This window comes from Rhineura floridana, chromosome 18 (assembly GCF_030035675.1).
Source record: "Rhineura floridana isolate rRhiFlo1 chromosome 18, rRhiFlo1.hap2, whole genome shotgun sequence".
Classification (NCBI taxonomy): domain Eukaryota; kingdom Metazoa; phylum Chordata; class Lepidosauria; order Squamata; family Rhineuridae; genus Rhineura; species Rhineura floridana.
Window position 1 is genome coordinate 26470661 of NC_084497.1, and position 20670 is coordinate 26491330.

Here is a 20670-nt window from a genome sequence, read left to right on the forward strand (position 1 = left end):
AGAGCAGAGAGAGAGAGATGTTCTAATTCCTCCTAGTTACAATAAACACTCTGCTCTCACTCTTGGGAAAGGGCTGTAAGCCCCCAGCAGAGTACAAGCCTGGCACACAAAAGGCCCCAGGTTCAATTCCCAGCATCTCCAGGGAGGGCTGAAAAGCCCCCAGCCTGAAACCCCAGAGAGCTGCTTTGGCAGGATATCCGATTTGTTCTTAAACATTTTCAAACATGCTCGTATCGTTTTGTCGCTTGCCTCCCCGGGCTCCTTTGGGAGCAGACTTGGAATAAGAATCTAGCGAACAACGAGCAGCAGTAACCTTGCCACCACCAGCAGCCTTGCCATCACCCTACAGGAGAGGCACTGTAGCTCAGTGGTTAGAGCAACTGCTCTGCACATAGAAGCTCCCAGGCTCAATCCCTGGCATCTCCAGGTCAGGCTGGGAACACCCCCTGGAGAACTGCTGCCCGGCAACATAGACTACACAGAGCTAGAAGGACCAACTGTCTCACTTGGCATAAACCAGCTTCCTATGTTCCTGTAGGAAAGAGAGAGATGGAACTAAAAGTCCTCTCCATCAGCTCAGCTGAGAGGCCAGCAACTCCGGGCTCCTCCTGTCCTTGAACTCTTTCTGTTTCAATCAGCCATCACAAGGACTCTGCAACTAAGAACTAGCGCTTGAGTTTGCTTTTTCCTTCCTCTTCCCTCCCAATCCCTTTTCCTTTTGTGTCATGCCTTTTGGATGACTGTAAGCCTGAGGGCAGGGACCGTCTTCCCTCTTTTTTAATCTGTACGTTGCTCCAGGTTTGTTTGTTTTGAAAAAAACCTGTATGTTGTTGGTTTTATTGACTGAAGAGCAGGGTAAAAAAAACACTAAAATAAATAAATACATACAATCTGCCCTCCTAAGGAATTATTTTACTTTGCTTCGTGGGAAGGCAGGCATTGCTACCAAGCGATCAAAGCATAGTAGCTCGTCAAGGGCTAATCATTCTCAACACAAAAGGAAATGCATGTTCACATCCCCACTTACTTCAGTCCCAGCTTCTTCTCAATGAGGTCTTTGAATTTGTACGCACCACCTCCTGTTGCCTTGATCACTTTCGTTTCCGTGTTGACAAGATGGTCTTTGATGAAATCCAGACAGGTTTCAATATAGGCATTCTCAAACTTAATGAAATGCAACCGGGCTGTTGTCTCCTCCTGGACCGTGATTTCATACGGAGATTCGTGTTCTACGTCCTTTTGGGGACAGACAGACAAAAAACATGAACAAACTCCAAAACTCCGAAAGATTTCATTCCTCCCCTCTTTTTGCCAAGACTCCTCCTTTCAACCTTCCTCTTTCAACAAGCCTTTTAAGTTGAGACCTTATCCCAGTCTGCATCTGTGTTGGAATTGCCTTTTAATATGTTTTTTAAACCTTCTTTTTTAAAAAATATGTTTTTAACCCTTTTTTAAAAAGATGTTTTTAAAGCTTTTTTTTAAAAAAAGCGTTTAAAGATGTTTTGTTTTAATATATTTTAAAGTCTGTTTTTATGGTTTTCTGTTGTGTTGGACTACGACCTGGGAGACCAGGGTTCGAATCCCCACACAGCCATGAAGCTCACTGGGTGACCTTGGGCCAGTCACTGCCTCTCAGCCTCATGAAAACCTGATTCAGAGGGTCGCCATAAGTCGGAATCGACTTGAAGGCAGTACATTTACATTTTTTTAAAGTGTGTGGAGTGCTTCTGTTTCCTGCCCTGGGCTCCTACTGGGAGGAAGGGCGGGATATAAATCAAATAATACATAAATAAAAATAAATAAATGAAAAGGAAAGCTAATTCAGAGGTTGCTTTTTTGCTGCAAACTAAGCGCATTAATTATAAACTATTGCAATATTCACACGTTCAGATATTTTGAGATTTTATTTTCAAATAAACAATTTAGCATTAATTATAAACTACTGCAATATTCACATGTTCAGATATTTTGAGTAGACTCTAGTTTCAGATAAACAACTTAGTATTAATTCTGAACTATTGCAACATTCACATGTTCAGATATTTTGAGTAGACTTGATTTTTCAAATAAACAGTAACAAGAGCAGTAAGAACTTTGAATGTATATTTTAATAACAATAATAAAAACATCATCATCAGCTTACCTTTCCTGATTGATCAAAAGATCGCACCCTTGCCACTTTATGTCGTACTGTTGAATAATAAGCCAACTTGGCCAACGATCCTCCTGTCAGCAAAACAACACAAACAGGTATAAGATAAACGTTTGGCTGTGTCTACAGCAGGGGTAGCCAACATGGTGCCCTCCAGATGTTGTCAGACTACAACTCCCACTAGCCTCAGCCAGCATGGCCAACGGTCAGGGATGATGGGAGTTGTAGGCCCAGCAACATCTGGGGAGGGCAGTACATGGGCTACCCCTGGTCCACCGGATCACTTGGGAGAGCGGAGTCTTGTTCCAGCAGACCAAGCTGGGCTCAGCTGTCATGCATCACAACAGTGACCCAAGGGCTCTCATCTTATGACCTGTTTTTAATCCTGCATGCGAACTTGGCTTGATAAATCCTTTAAACTGTGCTGTTTTTATTACGTGTATTTTATTGTCAGTCTTTATTTGTTGCTGGCAAGAGTAGCCCCTTGCCAGTGTATGCACAGGGGCGAGGGTTCTTGCTTTCTCTCTCCCCCCGTACCTACACGGAGTCCTTGTATGTCGAATGTCAGGTCACATATGCTCACAGGTTATCAACAGCAGTCGCCTAGCATAGGCAGAGAACAGAAGAGACCCCACTTAGGAATTCTTGAGTCTTGGGAGATACCAGACATTTTCTATGTTGCAGTCAGACTTCAGACAGCAGAACAGTCTTTGTAATATGTGCTATTTATTCAATATCTTGCACACTACAACTAATATGATGCATTCCAGGTAGCCTTGGCCATCATTGCAGAAACAGAAAAACAGAATATCTATATCTATATCTATCTATATCTATTGCACAAAAGAAATTGCTGGATATCCATTTAACATCAAAGTATAAAACTCTGAAACCACCTTGTCCCTTGATGCCTGCTGGAGATGTCCCACTCGCCCTTGAGTCAGGAGCCTGCATGCAACTGGCAAGGACTTGGTGCGCCTCCGGAGCCCAGGGATAGGGAACCTCAGGCTCGGGGGCCAAATGTGGCCCTCCAATCCACTCTACCTGGCCTTTGGGATTCTTCCCATACCACATGACACCTCATCTCTAGCCCCACCCCCTCTCCCCAGGCCACGCCCTTCACTGCCCCTGCTCCACCCCCTCGAGTGGAATGTGTCATTCAACCATCATGCCTCATTCGCCTGGATGGAGACAAAGAGGGGTGTGGGAGTGCGGGTAGAAACTAACGTTAAGGTCAAATTCACATCTGTGGCCCCACCCACTTTTGCCTCGGGCCCCGCCCACAACTGGCCCGCAGCCCCTGGAAAATTGACCAGAATGCAGCCCTCGGGCCAAATACGGCTTCCCAACACTCTGTGGCGGCAGCCCACCACTAAAACTCGCTGGCTAAGGACTCGTGAGTAGCCAAATCTAACTTCTAGAAGGGTAGTGGAAGCCTGTTGTATCTTCAAAAGCTTTTTGACAGAACTAACGCTTGTTCTACTTCTGTTCTGCATTTTGCAATGCTTGGCTTAAAGTAACTTTTAGTCATAGCTTGGCAAAGTTACTTTTTTTGAACTACAACTCCCATCAGCCCCAGCCAACATGGCCACTGGATTGGGCTGATGGGAGTTGTAGTTCAAAAAAGTAACTTTTCCAAGCTCTACTTTTAGTAACATTTTAAATGGAATCCCCCCCCTCCCAAATTAGCTGCTTGGCAATGCCCAGATGGATTAGGAGAGAAATTCAAATAAGGAAATCACAGTGCAATCCTATGCACATTTAATTGGGACTAAGTGCTGTTGATCTTATGGGAATTTTCTTCATAGGAATGTGCTGTCAGTAAATCTGGAAGCAAGCTAGCTATTCTTCCCATATACTTCATAGTACAGGGGCAGAATCAGAGCTTGGAAAAGTTACTTTTTTGAACTACAACTCCCATCAGCCCAATCCAGTGGCTATGTTGGCTGGGGCTGATGGGAGTTGTAGTTTTAAAAAGTAACTTTTCCAAGCTCTGGGCAGAATATCATTCAAACATTTTTTTTAAAAGATAAAACTAACACAGGGCTGTATTCAACTGAAGTCCTACTCAAGAATAGACCTATAAATTAATGGGCCTGCGTTAGTCATGAGAGCCAGTGTGGCATAGTGGTTAAGGCGCTGGACTCTGCATGAAGCTTACTGGGTGACCTTGGGCCAGTCAGGAAGGCAATGGCAAACCCCCTCTGAACACCGCTTACCACGAAAACCCTATTCGTAGGGTCGCCATGAGTCGGGATCAACTTGAAGGCAGTCCATTATTTATTATTATTTACATGTTAGTCATGCCCAGTCATTTCAATGGGCCTTCTCTGAATAGGACTAACACTGGCTACAATCCATAATGTCAATCAAAATACAACTGCATTGGAGAAATATCTCCAAGAATTTGTTTGCTGCCCTGGTCTTCTCCCTTTGGGAGGAAGGGCGGGATAGAAATTTAAAAAATAACAATAACAGTACATTTTAACTGGAGCGTTCCTTTTAGGCTAAAATATCCAACTATGTCTTACTCTGAGTAGATCCACTGAAATTAATGGACTTTTACAAATTAGTCTTGTTTATTAATTTCAATGGGACTACTCTGAGTAGAACCATCATCAGATGCAACTTTTTTTTATTTCAAAAGACTTATAAACTGCTCACATTAGTGTGTACAGAAAAACCAAAAAATAAGCATAAAATATACACCACAGATAATTTATTTGATTTACATCCCGCCCTTCCTCCGAGCAGGAGCCCATAATACCATTGTTGTTGTTGTTGTTGTTACGTGCCTTCAAGCCGATTACGACATATGGCAACTCTATGAATCAGTGACCGCCAAGAGCATCTGTCATGAACACCCTGTTTAGATCATGTAAGCATAATACCATTAAATAATGGTAATTTAAAAATTAAATAATACCATTAAAATAACAACACGGTTATAATCCACAGACAAATATTTTTAAATTTAATCCTGTACCCTCTTCTCTTTTCTGAGTGCACCAGAAGAGGCCCCTAAAAGCCTTCACTTGCCATCTCAGCGGCAACGTAACCAGGTGACTCAACATCACTGGAAGGAGACAATGATCTAAAATCAAAGAACGCGCTATCTTCAGACTGAGCCTTCCAGGGGAAATGGTTGGTTATTTGGTAGTTCTCACACACAAATCCCAGGATTACCCAACGTGTTATTTCCTTCCATCAGGCCTAATCTCTTGAAAGCTGCAGGAAAATGCTAACAGGAAGCATTTTCCTGCCCCAGCGGAGATTAAAAAAGAGCTGCAGACTTCCGTAGGAAAACACAGCGCGCACAGGAAATGAATACTTCACACACTGCATTTGCTTCCATAAGATATAGTGATGGCCACCCACTTACATGGCTTTAAGCGGATTAGGCAAATTCATGGAGGATAAGGCTATTAAGATTTCCCGATCTCTATGTATGGATGTGAAAGTTGGACAGTGAAAAAAGTGGATAAGAGATAAATCAACTCATTTGAAATGTGGTGTTGGAGGAGAGCTTTGTGGATACCATGGACTGTGAAAAAGACAAATAATTCGGTGTTAGAACAAATGAAACCAGAACTGTCACTAGAAGCTAAAAGGATGAAACTGAGGTTATCATACTTTGGGCATATAATGAGAAGATATGATTCACTAGAAAAGACAATAATGCTGGAAAAAACAGAAGGGAGTAGAAAAAGAGGAAGGCCAAACAAGAGATGGATTGATTCCATAAAGGAAGTTGCAGACCTGAACTTACAAGGGTGGTTTATAACAGATGCTGTTGAGGTTGCTGATTCATAGGGTCGCCATAAGCCTTAATCGACTTGAAGGCACATAACAACAACAACAACAAAAGGCTATTAACAGCTGCTTGCCAGGATGCCCATCTTCTGCCTCCATTGTTGGAGGCAGTAAATGCTTCTTAATGGGGTTTCTGGGAATCCCAAACGGGGAAGTGCTGCTGCGGTCAGGCCCTGCTTGTGGGCTTCCTTTAAGGCACCTGGTTGGCTACTGTGATAACAGGATGCCAGCCTAGAGAGGCCTTTGGCGGGGCTTATATTCCCCCTACTTTTGTGAAGTATGCTGTTTCAGTAAATCAACTGGCACATTGTTCCTTCTTAAAATGTTCTCCAAGATTTAAGGGGGGAAAAGAGACAGCAGGCACTTAGCCTCCTCCAGAATTTGAGAGAAAGAGGGAGAGAGGTGTTAGAATTAATCAGGGATGCATCATAAGTCAGCCAAAGCTGTATGCGCTCTGGGCTGTGAAAAAGAGCATGTATACTTGAAATGTTCCTCTACGAGGGAGGAGGTTGACACATAGCATGTTAGGGAGATGAGTAAACAATTATGCCAAACATGCCGTTTTTCATTTGCAGGAAAGTTGAGTGTTGCTTTTTTAATTGGGGAATATTCACCACCTGAAGATACGCAGTGTGGTATAGTGGTCAGAGCAATGGACTGGGAGACCAGGATTCAAATCCCTGCTCGGCTATGAAGCTCACTGGGTGACCTTGGGCCAGTCACAGGTGCTCAGCCTAACCTACTTCACAGGGTTATTGCGAGGATAAAATGGGAAGTGGGAGAACCATGTTTGTATACCTCTTTAATGTCCTTGGAGGAAAGATGGAATAAAAATGTAATAAATAAATGCATACTATTGTTATTATACCCTGCCCTTCCTCCCAAAGGGAACCCAGGCACAAACATTAAACAGAGCACTCAAAACATCTTAAAAACAACAGGAACACGCTTCCTGAAAATCAACACCAAGATCATTCCCGATTCCACAGAAAATTCTACAGGTATGGAACCACAGAAAGATGACTTGGGCAACTGAACTCAGTTTTACTACATCTACTGAATTATCATACCATTCATAGGAAATTGGTTTTGCCCTTGTTTGTGTTTGAAGTGCAAAACAAGCAGCGCTAAACAGGACTTGTTAAAATTGAAGACCTATATTTCTGTCCATTGCAACACTGGTCTGAAATTGTGTGTGTGGGGGGGGGGGGACTGTCAGGAGAGCAGCCACATGCGGCATCTGATTTATTTCTAACTGGCAGAGTCCAGCGATGTCCAAACGCACTGAGGGGTGCTCTTGTGTCTGAAGTTTACAGCTAATCCCCTTACTTTAATTCCACTCTGACCTACTGAGAAGCAAGCAAGCTCTGGCATTTAACCCACATTTCTGGTCAACATGTTCATATGCGAAAAACAAAACAATCACCGTGTCTCTTGGGGGGGAAATTATACTTCCCCTCGGTACAAAATACCAACTGTCCATCCAGACCCACGCCTTCCGTTTTAATTACATGTCATGCAAAGCAGCACTCCCCAACTATAATTGTGTCTACTTCGGGTTTGAGTTTATCATAGAACGGCAAGAAACACCCAGATAAAATACTAGGCAACTTCCAGCGTGCAAAGTGCGTTGCATACCGCATTTTCTTCTATTACTGCTAATAATACAAGCCCATGTAGGTAAAATGCATTTTTACAGTGCTTTCCATGTTTACAAGCAGTTTGCATCCATGACCTTGTTGTATTTATTATTATTGTTATCATTTGTCACAACATTTTTCACCTGAAAGCGATTTACATTTTTTTAAAAAAAAATCTAACTTGTTATTAATCTGCCTGCATCAAAGCAGTTAATCCAAATGGTCTAAGCTAGTACTCTGACCCCAACTCACCCCAACTGCATCCCCTTTAGTCTGGGGGTGGGGAACCTTTCTCAGCCACAGAGCCACATTCCCTTCTAGGCAACCTTCCGTGGGCCACCACAAGCCACCGGTGGGCGGGACATCCAATGTCACATCTCAGCTTTGGGCAGCCGCTTCTACACGCACTTGCGCGTGCGCACCCCCCTCTTGAAGCTCCCTCCAGGAAAGCGAGAGGCATTATCAAAAGCTGAAGGGTGCCAAAAACACGCAAGGAGGCTGCAAACCAGCCAGCGAAGGGCGTGGCCTGGGGATAGTCCTGGGGGCCTGATAGAGAGGCCCAGGGGGCCACATTGGGCCCACCTCTGCCTTTAAGCCCTTTAGTTTCTCCCAACCCCTAATATTAAAGCCCACCCAAACCCCCTATATTGTGGTGCCCACACCTTCCTCTTGCAATGTCCTCACTAGGGTGGCACATTTCTCACCCTCCCTCATGTGTGTGTGTGTGTGTGTGTGTGTGTGTGTGTGTGTGTGTGTGAAGGAAACTTAAACTCCTTCCAGTCTTCTTCACATGGGGGGCAGTACCCCCTACCCCCCCCAACCCCTGGAGGGGTTTCCTATCCAAAATATCAGGGATGTCAGTGTCAAAGGAAACCGACTGGAAGCAACCTTGTTTATACCCTCTCCCAAACCCCCCTCCTCCCCTCGCTTTCTCCTGCAAGGCACTCTGGGCCTTGTAGTCTTCCCCTCACCCGCCAGCCCCGGCCGCGGGTGAGAGCGGGGACTACCCGTCCCGTCAGGCGCCGCGCCGCCCGCTCCTCCGCGGGGCACGCCGGGAGTTGCTGTCCGCGGCCCCCTCGGCCGCCACAGGCGCCTATGGGACGCAGGACTTCAGTTCCCGGCGTGCTCCGCGCGGCGCCTCAGCTTCTTCACGCTCTCTCCGCTTCAAATGAAGATTGTGGCGGCGGCGCTGGCCGGGGATCGCCGCCGCCCCTCTCGCTCACCGATATCGATGGCGAACCGCTTGGCGTTCTCCAGGTTGCGGAAGATCTCGTCCGGCGGGAGGGTGATGCTCTTGTCCAGGCTGCCGCTGACGACAACGCCGCCGCCGCCGCTGTTCCGACCACCACCTCGCCCGCCCCGCTCCGCCATTTTGGACGCATCGACCCGCTCTCTGCGTGCCCGGCCTCATTAAGCATGCAAATTTATGCGCATATGCTTTGCGTGATAATACCAGGGAGGGGAGGAGAAAGAAAAGTGGATCCGCATCCATATAAGGAAGAAGGGGCGGGGGCAGACGCGTCGCTCCGCCCACGCCTCTTCCCAGAAGCTCCGTCCACACCTCCTTCCCTCCCCGGCTCTTCTCAACGCCATCCCGGCCCAAGGGAGAGATCTCTAGGCAGGATGGGTCAGCGTGGGTGCCTTTTCGGTTAGCATCGTTTTGGCAGTCTTCAGGCCAGTGCTCCACATTTCCACACCCGTTTTAGATTGATGTATGCAAATAAATAAAACAACTCACCTGCATTTCAGTGTAGATTTCTCCTAATGTAGGCATGTTTGTGTGCGGTTTTGCTTAAGCGCACATTTTTTTGCAAAGCAATTTCCCCACATGTGCATTATTTCCATTTTTGAAAATGGAAATGGACTGCCTTCGAGTCGATCCCGACTTATGGCAACCCTATGAAAAGGGTTTTCATGGTAAGTGATATTCAGAGGTGGTTTACCATTGCCTCCCTCTGAGGCTGAGACGCAGTGACTAGCCCAAAATCACCCAGTGAGCTTCATGGCTGTGTGGGGATTTGTCGTAGTCCAACACTCTAACCACTATGCCACACTAGTTATGATTTAATAGACATCAAGACAGACGTAAGAACAAGTCTCAACCAATACAAAGAAACTGAATTATAATAAGTATCGGAAAAAAGTTTTAAACGTACATTAATAAGGCTGCAATCCAACACATGTCTATTCAGAAGTAAGCTCTATTGGGTTCACTGGGACTTACCCCCAGGTAAGTGCGTCGGTCAGCTAAGAAATGTTCTCCAAAAGTCTGTATTTGTGGTGGATTTCTACTTTAATTTTCAATTTTTAAATAACTATCCCTTTGTAATACCTAGTGGGTGGTATTCAATGCTCACCCTACTCAGAGTAGACCCACTGAATTTATTATTTGATTTATATCCCGCCCTTCCTCCCAGTAGGGAGTTAATGAACATTCGTAGCATAAGTTCATTAATTTCAATGGATCTACATAGGACTTAGTTGGATACAACCCTCTGACACCATATTCCTCATGATAAAGAGTTTACAATTAAACATCAGTATGGTTATCTTAGTTTAATTAATAAGATTTTCCCCAAATGTAATGCATTTCTCTGTTATTTTTACTGATGTGTGCATGCTTAGGCATGCTCCACCCCAGTTTATGCACTTCAAATCAGCACCAGCATTGAGGGCTGAGCATGGTCAGTAGTCACAAAACATTGACTCCCAGTTTGAAGAAGAAATGAGAGGAGAGGACGGAATAAATTATCTTGAAGGAGGGCATGACTGGCACTCACCCCGAACAGGCACACTCCTGTTAGGAGGTGACCTTATGCTGCAACATTTTTGTTGCAGGTCCCGCTTCCTCAGTTTAAAAAAAAAAAATCTGGTGATGTCCACAAGGTGGTGCAACTTGATAGTGTTGCCGTTCCTCCTTTCCCTTCCTGAAGGGGAAAAAGGGAGCTCTTGTTCTGTTATACTTTTGCGGCTGCTTGGACGTGACTGCACTCTTCCTCCTGTTGGTAAACCACCCCTGCAGGCATGCACAACCAGATTGGGTTGACGAATCAGCATGGACTCCATGTGTCTCTTTCAGAGAACAGACAGATCTAGGACTTGGGTCCGCCACTCTGCTACTAACAGCCATTTGGCTCCAAGTAAATGGTGAAGGTGGAACTAACAACAGGATAGAATACCAGACCGTATCAATATTGCCCAAGGAACATGTCTACCATGGTTGTGGTCCTTAACAGCTATAATTTCCTGCCATTTTGGAGCTTGGGTGAACATAAATGGTCCCTAACAAGTTAAACCAAAAGGTTTTTGGTTAATTGATGATAACTAAGGCCATTATGAGAGCCAGTGTGGTGTAGTGGTTAACGTGTTGGACTATGACCTGGGAGACCAGGGTTCGAATCCCCACATAGCCATGAAGCTCACTGGGTGACCTTGGGCCAGTCACTGCCTCTCAGCCTCATGGAAACCCAATTCATAGGGTCGCCATAAGTCGGAATCGACTTGAAGGTAGTACATTTATATTTTTAAGGCCATTTTGAGAGCCAGTGTGGTGTAGTGGTTAGAGTGTTGGACTATGACCTGGGAGACCAGGGTTTGAATCCCCACACAGCCATGAAGCTCCCTGGGTGACCTTGGGCCAGTCACTGCCTCTCAGCCTCAGAGGGAGGCAATGGGAAACCCCCTCTGAATACCGCTTACCATGAAAACCATATTCATAGGGTCGCCATAAGTCGGGATCGACTTGAAGGCAGTCCATTTCCATTTAGAACATATGACAAAATAATAAAGATGAGAGAGAGCTTTAGAACATGCATAGAGTGCCTTTTCTGGACCTCTGGGTAAATAAACCACAACAACCTCCACACATCTAGAATTAGGGGGCAAGAGCTCGGGTGTTTTATGTTTCATCGCAATCATGACTTTTTAAAATCCTCTGTTATGTGGACAGTTTGCTAAAGCTGTGCTCCTAGGCACACACATGGAGTTAGCTCCATTTAATACAGTGGAACTAAAAGTGCAATCCTTACCATGTCTGCTCAAAAGTAAGCCCTACTGAATTCAATGGGGCTTACTTCCAGGTAAGTGGGGTTAGGATTGCAGCCTTAATTCATGAATAAGGAATATAAAGCAAAATGAAGACTCCCTATGCCTCTGATATTCAAAACAAAATGCTCAGGATATTCATCTAAACCCGAAAAACTCACTGGGTACACAAATGTATTTAAGGCAAGCCAGCTTTTATTTAATTTTCAGTCACTGTGCAAAAGTTTCAGAAATACCATCTATGGTTTCCAACTGATTACAAATTCTGTGCATCCTGCTCGACAGCATGACCTCGTCTCTAAGGACAGTAATAGACAAAGATTAAGTACCATGAAAACAGTTATGGTACTTAAAATAAAAAAAGGTAAATACGATTTGTACAATTAGCCTTTCATAAAAGACATTGTTAGAACAGTTGATGTTATACAAATTTCAGCACCGTTGGCTGTTACGTTCCTTCCTATGAGGATCGAAAACTATGTTTCTGCCTTTATAAAAAGCATCCAACATCTCGAACACAAACACTCTGCCTTAGAGAGTCAACCGATATCAAAGAACATCCTCTACGCGACTACCGTCACAAGGTAACACTTTTTTCTTGCCAGGCTCAATACATTCTACAAATGTTATCGAACTTCATTACGGCAGCAATACAAAGGCCAGATTTTTCTTCTTCAAAATAGTCTCTTGTGTCTGTGGGCACAGCTACAGAGCTTGGAAAAGTTACTTTTTTTGAACTACAACTCCCATCATGGCCACTGGATTGGGCTGATGGGAGATGTAGTTCAAAAAAAGTAACTTTTCCAAGCCCTAAAGAGCAGAGGTTTCCCAGACTACACCTGCCCTAGAAATCTGTATAGGATTTACGTCAATTTGACAACCTAAAGCTGTCCTTGAACTGTGATTATGCCTCTTACTCACATGGATGGAGCAGGAGATACATGCACAGACAGAAACCTACTTTTTTTGCATGGCTGGAGTGTCACCTACTGAACAAAGGCAAGAGTCACAACCACTGCTCTGCCCACTTCTGCCTTTGACCCCGCCTACCACTGGCATGCGGCCCCCTGAAGGTTCCCCAGAAGGGAATGTGGCCCTGAGAATTATAACGGATCATTTGTCGTCCCCTAAACTTCATCACAGTTCCCAGGATCCTCCAGGGAGAAGGGATCATAGGTAAAAAGTATTCACCCTGGCCACCCCAATGGGAATAGTGTGTTTGTGTGTGATCATCACTGCTCTGGTTGCAAGTCCCACAAAGCACAGAGACTCTTTTGAAAAAGAAAGGAGCCTTAAAAACTTCTTAGAAGTTACTTTTTTTGGAAAACCAACCAACCCCAAACACAGTACCCCTTTCTATCCACTAATGATAACAGAACATCAGCTTCAAGATCCAGAAACCGAGCAAGATTTAAATGACTTCTTGTTCCTCTTGGAACAGCTATCCGGAATTCTCCTAACACAAAGATGACTTTTGTTCATTCTTTTAGAATGGTTTTCTCTCTCTCTTTGTATGGTGCTCAGTCTTTCAAAATGGAGAAGGCGTTCCGACTGTCAAATATCGAAGCATGCTAAGCTGGACATATTCTCCCCTACTTATTAGAGAACTGATGCAGGATTCATAGAGCAGGTCACCAACTCCTCCGGGATGACTTAAAACGTATCTGGAACAGATATCTCCTACCAAGGCCTCCAGAGTTTGCAAGTTGGCTTTGATATTGCCTTCTTGAGTGATGCCTTGTGGAGCAGAGTGGGGATCGGAGTGGTGCATGTGACGGTCATCGCCCAAAGGCTTCTGGAAGTGCCTTAAGAGCTTGCTCTGGGTTTTGGAGTCTGTTGAGTGGATGGCCAGGAACTGCAGAGTTTCCTTGAGGCGGGAGGAATAGGATTTAGAGGCGAGGATGCTCACAGTGAAGTCTGGGCCTACAATAATAACATACAGTAGCTATGTATAGCTATCCAACACATTAAACCTAGTTGAATAGCCCTGTTTTCTCCCCAGGGAGCCTTGGGAACTGTTGTTGGATCAAGGACCCCAGGGAGACTTAGGAACTATCAGATGGCACTAGGGATCTTCCTTGGAATCTCAGCACCCTGACCAAACTATAACTCCCAGGATTCTGTAGGGGAAGCTATGCGTTGAAAATGACATTAAACTTATAATAGGTTTCTAGTGCAGATAAACAGGACCACCACTCACTCTGGCTACATTTCAGGTAGCTGACAGTCATCTCCAGAACATCAGCTTTCTCCAGCTTGGAGTTGGGCTGGTGTCTCTGGAATTCCTTCTCTTGCAGGAGTTTCAGTTGCTCGATGCTGCCGTTGATGCGGTCTCGACGTATCTTCTGCACCATGGGCTTCTGCAGCTGTGAGGTGACAAGGAGGGGGGAGAGAGAGTTAGCAAATCCCATATGGAGATGGGCCATTGCTCGTCTGCTTTGCATGCTCAAGGTCAAAGGTTCAATGCCTGGCATCTCCAGGCGTGGCTGGGAAAGACTCCCTGCCTGGAATCGTGGAGAGCCTCTGCCAGTCAGTGTAGACAATATAGAGCTAGATGGACCTTTGATCTGACTCTGTATAAGCAGAGCTTGGAAAAGTTACCTTTTTTAAACTACAACTCCCATCAGCCCAATCCAGTGGCCATGCTGGCTGGGGCTGATGGGAGTTGTAGTTCAAAAAAGTAACTTTTCCAAGCTATTTATTTATTTATTTATTTGTTTGTTGAATTTCTATACCGCCCGACTAGCATAGCTCTCTGGGCGGTGAGCATAGCTCATGCAGGTCCCTATGCTTCTGTGTTCATTTCCCTAGCTTTCCGCAGCCTCATCTCTGTTCACAAGTGAGGACCTGATGATTTTGAGCAGGATAATAGAATAGGGTTGGGCAGGAAATTCGATTCAGTTTGCATTTAGAGCCAAATCCATCAAATTCCCGCTTTCCAAAATCATATGAGAACCAAGACACAGCCATTCTTTGGAGTTTGCACTTATCCAAATTTTGCTGTGCAGTTCTCCAACCAAGCAACGTTTACAAAAAGGCATAGAAAGTGTGCACAAAATGGATACGTTGATGAAAGTAATGTTTAAAAAAATGCATTCTGTTAGGGTAAATTGCTTGCCAAAGATGTGTACATTTGTCAAAACCGCACACAAAAATGTATTTATTAGAGACATTTGTACGGCCATAGTACCCTCAATAGCCCAATCTTGTCTGATCTTGGAAGCTAAGCAAGGTCAGGCCTGGTTAGTCCTTGGATGGGAGACTGCCTGCGAACACCGGGTGCTGTAGGCTTAGAGGAAGGCAATGGTAAACCACCTCTGAATACCTCTTACCTTGAAAACCCTATGAATATATATATATATAAAAGATTCATAGGGTCGCCATAAATCGTAATCGACTTGAAGGCATGTAACAACAACAAGGGATATTTGTACTAAAATGCAAATTGCTGCAGAAATGTGGAGAACTGAATTTAAGATGACAAAAATGAGGAACGGAGAGAACCCAAATGAGCCGATCATTCCATCCCTATAATAGAAAAAAAAATAGTACTTACTCTGTTTTTCTCTCCGACTGTCTGGATTTCCAGTGAGGGAACGGGAACGCCGGATGTTGCCATGATTAACCCAGGAGCGCAAGCAAATGTTTGGCTTCAGATCTGTTGCATGGAACGAGAAAGGCGAGAGGGCCTGTTTTTATATCCACGAGCCACGTACAAAATTCGTGGGTCCAAAGAGTCTTTGAGTTTCCCACACTCCCTAGCCAATTGGAGGAGTTGCTCTGGAACAATAGGGGAAGCATCTATTACAGCGTGGTTAATTGACTATGAATCGCTTTGGGATAATACCCAGCTCCCCAAGGAGCAGGTGGACTGGGGGAGCCCAGGTTACAATAAAGACAAGCTTCAAGAAAGATGGGATGGGAATGTGGGAAAAGCCATTATCCTCAAACTTGCAAGTCTGGCCTCGGGGACACTGATATCTCAGTAATGCGCCCTTTTTTTCAGGACGCAGCAAAATGAAACATCAGAGAGCAACACTTGGGCAAACTGTGCGCGCGCATGCCTGCTTGCGTGCACCTTCCCTTCCCCTTCTAACTTGCCTGTTTTCCAAAGAGTCCCTTAAAGGGGTCGTGGTGGTGAGGGATTGCAGAATTAGAGAGGCGACGGTCTTTTTAGTTGACATTCAAGTTTCCTGAAGGAATACAAGACTGGAGAATTGCATTGCAAACTTTCAAAGGATGACTGTGTCTCTGTTTGCATATTGTTTCAGAAAGTGTGGATTAGCTGAGTCCGCCTTTAAAGGCATCCTGAATCAACCTGACAGAGTCTTACATGTTATATTCTCCAAAGCAGTGCTGATTTTGACCTATAAAGTTATTTACGGTTCAGGACCCCAATATCTTGTGGAACCCCTCTCTGGATATGAACCTCCCCGGACCCTTAGATCTTCCGAGGCCCTTCTCCAGGTCCCCCTCTGAGGGTGGTGACAAGGGAGAGTGTCTTTTCAGGTGTGGCTCCTCATCTGTGGAATACGTTCCCAAGTGAGGTCCACCTGGCGCCTTCACTGACATTGTTTCCGTGCCAGGTAAAGACTAACTTGTTTTCCAAGGCATTAGACCAGCCTTTCCCAACCAGTGTGCCTCCAGATGTTGTTGGACCACAACTCCCATCTTCCTGACCATTGGCAATGCTGGCTGAAGCTGATGGGAGTTGTGGTCCAACAACATCTGGAGGCACGCTGGTTGGGAAAGGCTGCATTAGACTGAGATGATGTTGCCTGTTAGTATGCTGCCCAAAGCTTCCTGTCGCTGTATAGGGGTTTTGCTGTTTTATTGTTTTGTTATTTTAGCATGATATATTTAGTTGTGTTTTTAACATTGTTTTAAGTCACTTGGAGACCCTTGAGCAGCAAGCAACTAAGAAACAGTATTATTCAGCAAATTCCCCTATTTTTTAAGAAAATGGTGAATTATTCAGCACAAAAAGGCCCAGTCCATATTGTAAGCTCAACTAGTCTTGCTGTGTGCAAGAAATCAAACCACCTATCCTTCCTTCTTCTTCTTCTTTTTTTAAAAAAATTGTTTTAACACAAAAGATCACAAAGGTCAAAATATGAAATACAACTATTTTTCAGTCACCAAAGTCAACCTTGCTAGAAAGGTCAGGAAGAGGACAGAAGAAAATACTTGTAAAGGCAGGGATAGGAAGACGGCAGGAAGGAAGAGTCCAAAAAAGAGAGTAAATCTGATTGCTACCCTTTACCAGTAAATTCCATCTTATTTTTAAGCAGGTAGCCTCTGGGAAGCACCATGTGCCTTCAAGCAAGCAGTCCTCAGCAAGGGAGTGTATTACCTTCCTTCCTTTATTTATTTATTACATTTATATACCACCTTTCCTCCAAGGAGCTCAAGGTGGCGTACATGTTTCTCCCCCTCTCCATTTCATCCTCACATCAACCCTGTGAGGTAGGTTATGCTGAGAGACAGAAAGCTTCATGGCTGAATGGAGATTCAAACCCTGGGCTCCCCAGATCATAGTCCGACACTCTAACCACCACACCACACTGACCCTCACTTCCTATTTTGTTGTTTTTGTTGTTATATGCCTTATGACTTATGGCGACCCTATGACCCTTTTTTGGATATATTCATATTCATAGGGTTTCATGGTAAGAGGTATTCAGAGGGGGTTTACCATTGCCTTCCTCTAAGCCTAAATCTGCTCTGAGTAGGATTGAGTTGAACACAACTCAAACTCTGCCTTTGACATTTTATTTATTTATTTATTTATTTATTTATTTATTATTTAATTTGTATCCCGCCCTTCCTCGCAGCAGGAGCCCAGGGCGGCAAACAAAGCGCTAAAAACACTTTAAAACATCATAAAAACAGATCTTAAAATACATTAAAACAAAACAGCATTAAAAACATTTAAAAAAAAAACTTGAAAAAAGGGTTAAAAACATTATTAAAAAACATATTAAGCAATCCTAACACAGACGCAGACTGAGCAACACTGAGCCGCCCTGAATGAGGACAGGAGGAAGGCGTGAGAAGAGTCCAGAGGGGGTGGCCGGCACGGGAGGTTTCCTCCAGGATAGGAAATCGGATGTACAGGGGTTTTTATGGTGGGGGGGAGTGAGTGGATAATATGAAATGAGTGGATTTTAGTAATGGCTGCCCACCACCCACACAAAGGCCCCGAGGGACTCCTGAGGGGCTGCCCCCCTTTGTGAAAGAACTCTCCTTCCCTCCTCATCTCTCCACCTCCCCCCCCCCCCAAATAACCCCTTAGAGTACAGGCCAGATGGTGTAAAAAGGCATCAGCTCTCTGATCAGGCACATGCCTTTTGTTGACAGTTTAACGCCATGAATGAAGCAATGTGTGGGAAACGGGGATTTGTGGACTCACACCACCTGAGGTGAATGGTGAACTAGGCTGTCATGCTCCAAACAGCAACCCCCTTTATGAGAGCGGGGAGGGAGGGAGATGCCTTTCCTTTCCTTTCCATACCCCATTTATAGGCCCATTAAAACCACGAGGTCTTGCCTTCCTCCATCTGCTGACAGTTAATTCTGGCAGGGGGCAGGGGGGCAGAGAAAGAAAAGAGCCTTTCCATTCTCATCATCCTTTGACTTTGAAGGCCTACGTCCAGAAGCGCTTGGCTGCTTTTCATTTTTCTGCTGAAGGGATTGCACTTTGCCCGTGCTCAGAGTCACTTTCTGATCCACCTGAAAGGCCCCAGTCAGGAAAAGAGACCCTGAAAACTGACTCCCTGGCTTATTTGAAACTGGGGATGGAGACAGTAGTGTAGTGGCAACTTCAGAAGTGAGGGGTCCCTTCATGATAGTTACAGCCATGCCCTCTCACAGCCATGCCACCTTTTCCACTGTCCCATGTTTCCCATGCTCTTCCCATCATCTTCCAAGCCTGTGCACCACTACAACAGATGCCCCTAGGAGTCAATCAGCTTGAAAGGGGAGGCTGTGTGTTAGCTACTGAGAAGAGTCTTCTCAATGGGTGGATCACCTCCTTTCATTCTGATTTCATTCTGATGTCCCAACTGCATCTGAAGGGCCATAGATGCAAGGGGGGGTGGGCAAGCGCACAGCTGTATGTGTCAACTCCCTTGTGACATTGGACCCTGTCCGACTGGAAGTCCCGGTGCTATGGAAGTCTTCACGGGCATGCATAGAAGTCTCCATTCCTGCCGATGTTCACACTCCTGATTTAAGCTCCGCCCCAGTAATGTCAGTAGGAACCAAGTTCAACTCACTGTACCTGGATCCTTAGGGTTGCATCTAGTGGTAGTCCCACTCAGAGCAGACCCATGGAAATGAACGGGCATGGCTAACGTAGGCCCATTCATTTCAGTGGAGGGCATTCAGCTGAGTCCTCCTCAGACCCACAGAAATTAAGGACCCTAAGTGATTTGTGTGTCCATTGACTTGCATGTTAGTGTGTGGATTTCTTCTAATAGAGACACGTTTGTGTGCAATTTTGCTTGAAAAACATTTTTGCAAATAGGTTTCTACACACACACACACACACATTATTAACACTATTCCCTTGCAATACATACTGGGGGAAATTCAGTGCTAGGACTCCGACTTTGAAAAAGAGCCGTTGACATTAAGGGGCATGACTAACTTAGGCTCATTAACTGCAGTGGGTCTACTTAGTTGGAGACGACCCTTTGCTCTCGAATCCTTTGCAATCTTCCGAGTCTGCCTTTCTTTCTTTGTAATTTCCCCCCCATATCTGAATTTTCAAATACCTCCCGTCGATTCCACCAAATGCAGCAACGCGGTTCAAGCTTAACTGTAACAATAACACCAAGTAAAATATCATGGCAGTTCTCTGCCTTTCCCCCCCAATCTCTAGACCTCTTCAAGAGGGTTTGAACTTTGAGTCGAGAAGGCCTCCCCGTGCCGGCGATTTGGTGCCAGAGAGCATGACATTCCCAGCCTTTTTTCTTTTCTCTTTTGAAGGGCTCTGGGATAATGCTGGTTGCTGAATGTGGTCCCTGGGAAAGTAGACCCCTCCAGATGGCCTAGCAGGACAGGAAGGCACAATGGTGAGCCTGGCAGCGGCACTAATGGGCACTGTAGCGAGGCACACGCCCTTTGTCTTCCCCATGAATGCCCTCAATGGGGGAGAAAGTGTGGGAAACCCCAAGAAACCCAGCCCCACACTCTGAGGTTAATATGGGCATTGTCGGAAGAGCCTCCCTGAGCCGTAGGGATCAACATAATAAACATCACACACGCACACACACACATCCCTCAGGCTCCTGAATGGAAAGCATCAGCAGAGCCATCCGGAATTAAAGTCAAGATGAAAAGAGAAACAAAGGGGGGGGGGAGAAGGCTGTAGATCAGTAATGGGAGTGTTGTGGCCCTCCAGATGTCGGCCCTCCCTAATTCCCATCCGCCCCACCCAGCCTGGCTCAACAGCCAGGGATGATAGGAATCTAGCAACTTCTGGAGGAGGGCTACACATGTCCTGGTTTTTGCTCATTCCACCACCCCCAGAGGTGAAGGGAATGGAGGCCAGAGAGAGGCCTTTCTCTGGGGCAGCCCCTATATTCTGGAATGCCCTCCTCCTTGCAGAGGTGCGTCTGGCCTCTTCCGCGTAGAGCATTCACTGTAGGCGGAAGTTGTGGCTCGTTGAGCTGCGCTTTGAGCGTTTGAAGGAGTTTAGTTTGGTGGGGCCTGCCTCTGTTATTTTTGAATTTAGACTCCTCTGTTCAGGCCTGAATGGTTTTACTAGCTTTATTATTATTATTAATTGAACCGGTTTTATCTGTTTTTATAATTATATATTGGGTGTTAGAGCAAATTAAAACCAGAACTTTCACTAGAAGCTAAAATGATGAAACAGGTTATCAGACTTTGGACACGTAGCGAGAAGACAGGATTCATTAGAAAAGACAATCATGCTGGGGAAAACAGAAGGGAGTAGAAAAAAAGGAAGGCCAAACAAGAGATGGATTGACTCCATCAAGGAAGCCACAGACC

At 45.2% G+C, this 20670-nt stretch overlaps 2 protein-coding genes across 2 annotated transcripts in view; both read right to left on the reverse strand.

Moving 5' to 3' along the window:
• The window catches only part of PANK4 (pantothenate kinase 4 (inactive)), a 32902-nt gene extending 23883 nt beyond the window's left edge, over positions 1-9019 (reverse strand). The window contains exons 1-3 of the mRNA XM_061601206.1: positions 8829-9019; positions 2144-2226; positions 1028-1236 (exon numbers count right to left, since the gene is read on the reverse strand). Of these exons, the coding sequence (XP_061457190.1) occupies positions 1028-1236; positions 2144-2226; positions 8829-8976 (440 nt within the window). The 5' untranslated portion in view covers positions 8977-9019. The remainder of the gene's footprint in view (positions 1-1027; positions 1237-2143; positions 2227-8828) is intronic.
• A 2886-nt stretch (positions 9020-11905) lies between these two features.
• LOC133372835 (transcription factor HES-5-like) lies at positions 11906-15268 on the reverse strand. Its single transcript, XM_061601921.1, has 4 exons — positions 15206-15268; positions 13850-14015; positions 13334-13566; positions 11906-11947 (listed from the first exon to the last, which is right to left on the reverse strand). Exons 1-4 carry the CDS (start codon positions 15266-15268, stop codon positions 11906-11908), a joined length of 504 nt encoding a protein of 167 aa, XP_061457905.1.
• Between the last annotated feature and the right edge of the window lie 5402 nt (positions 15269-20670).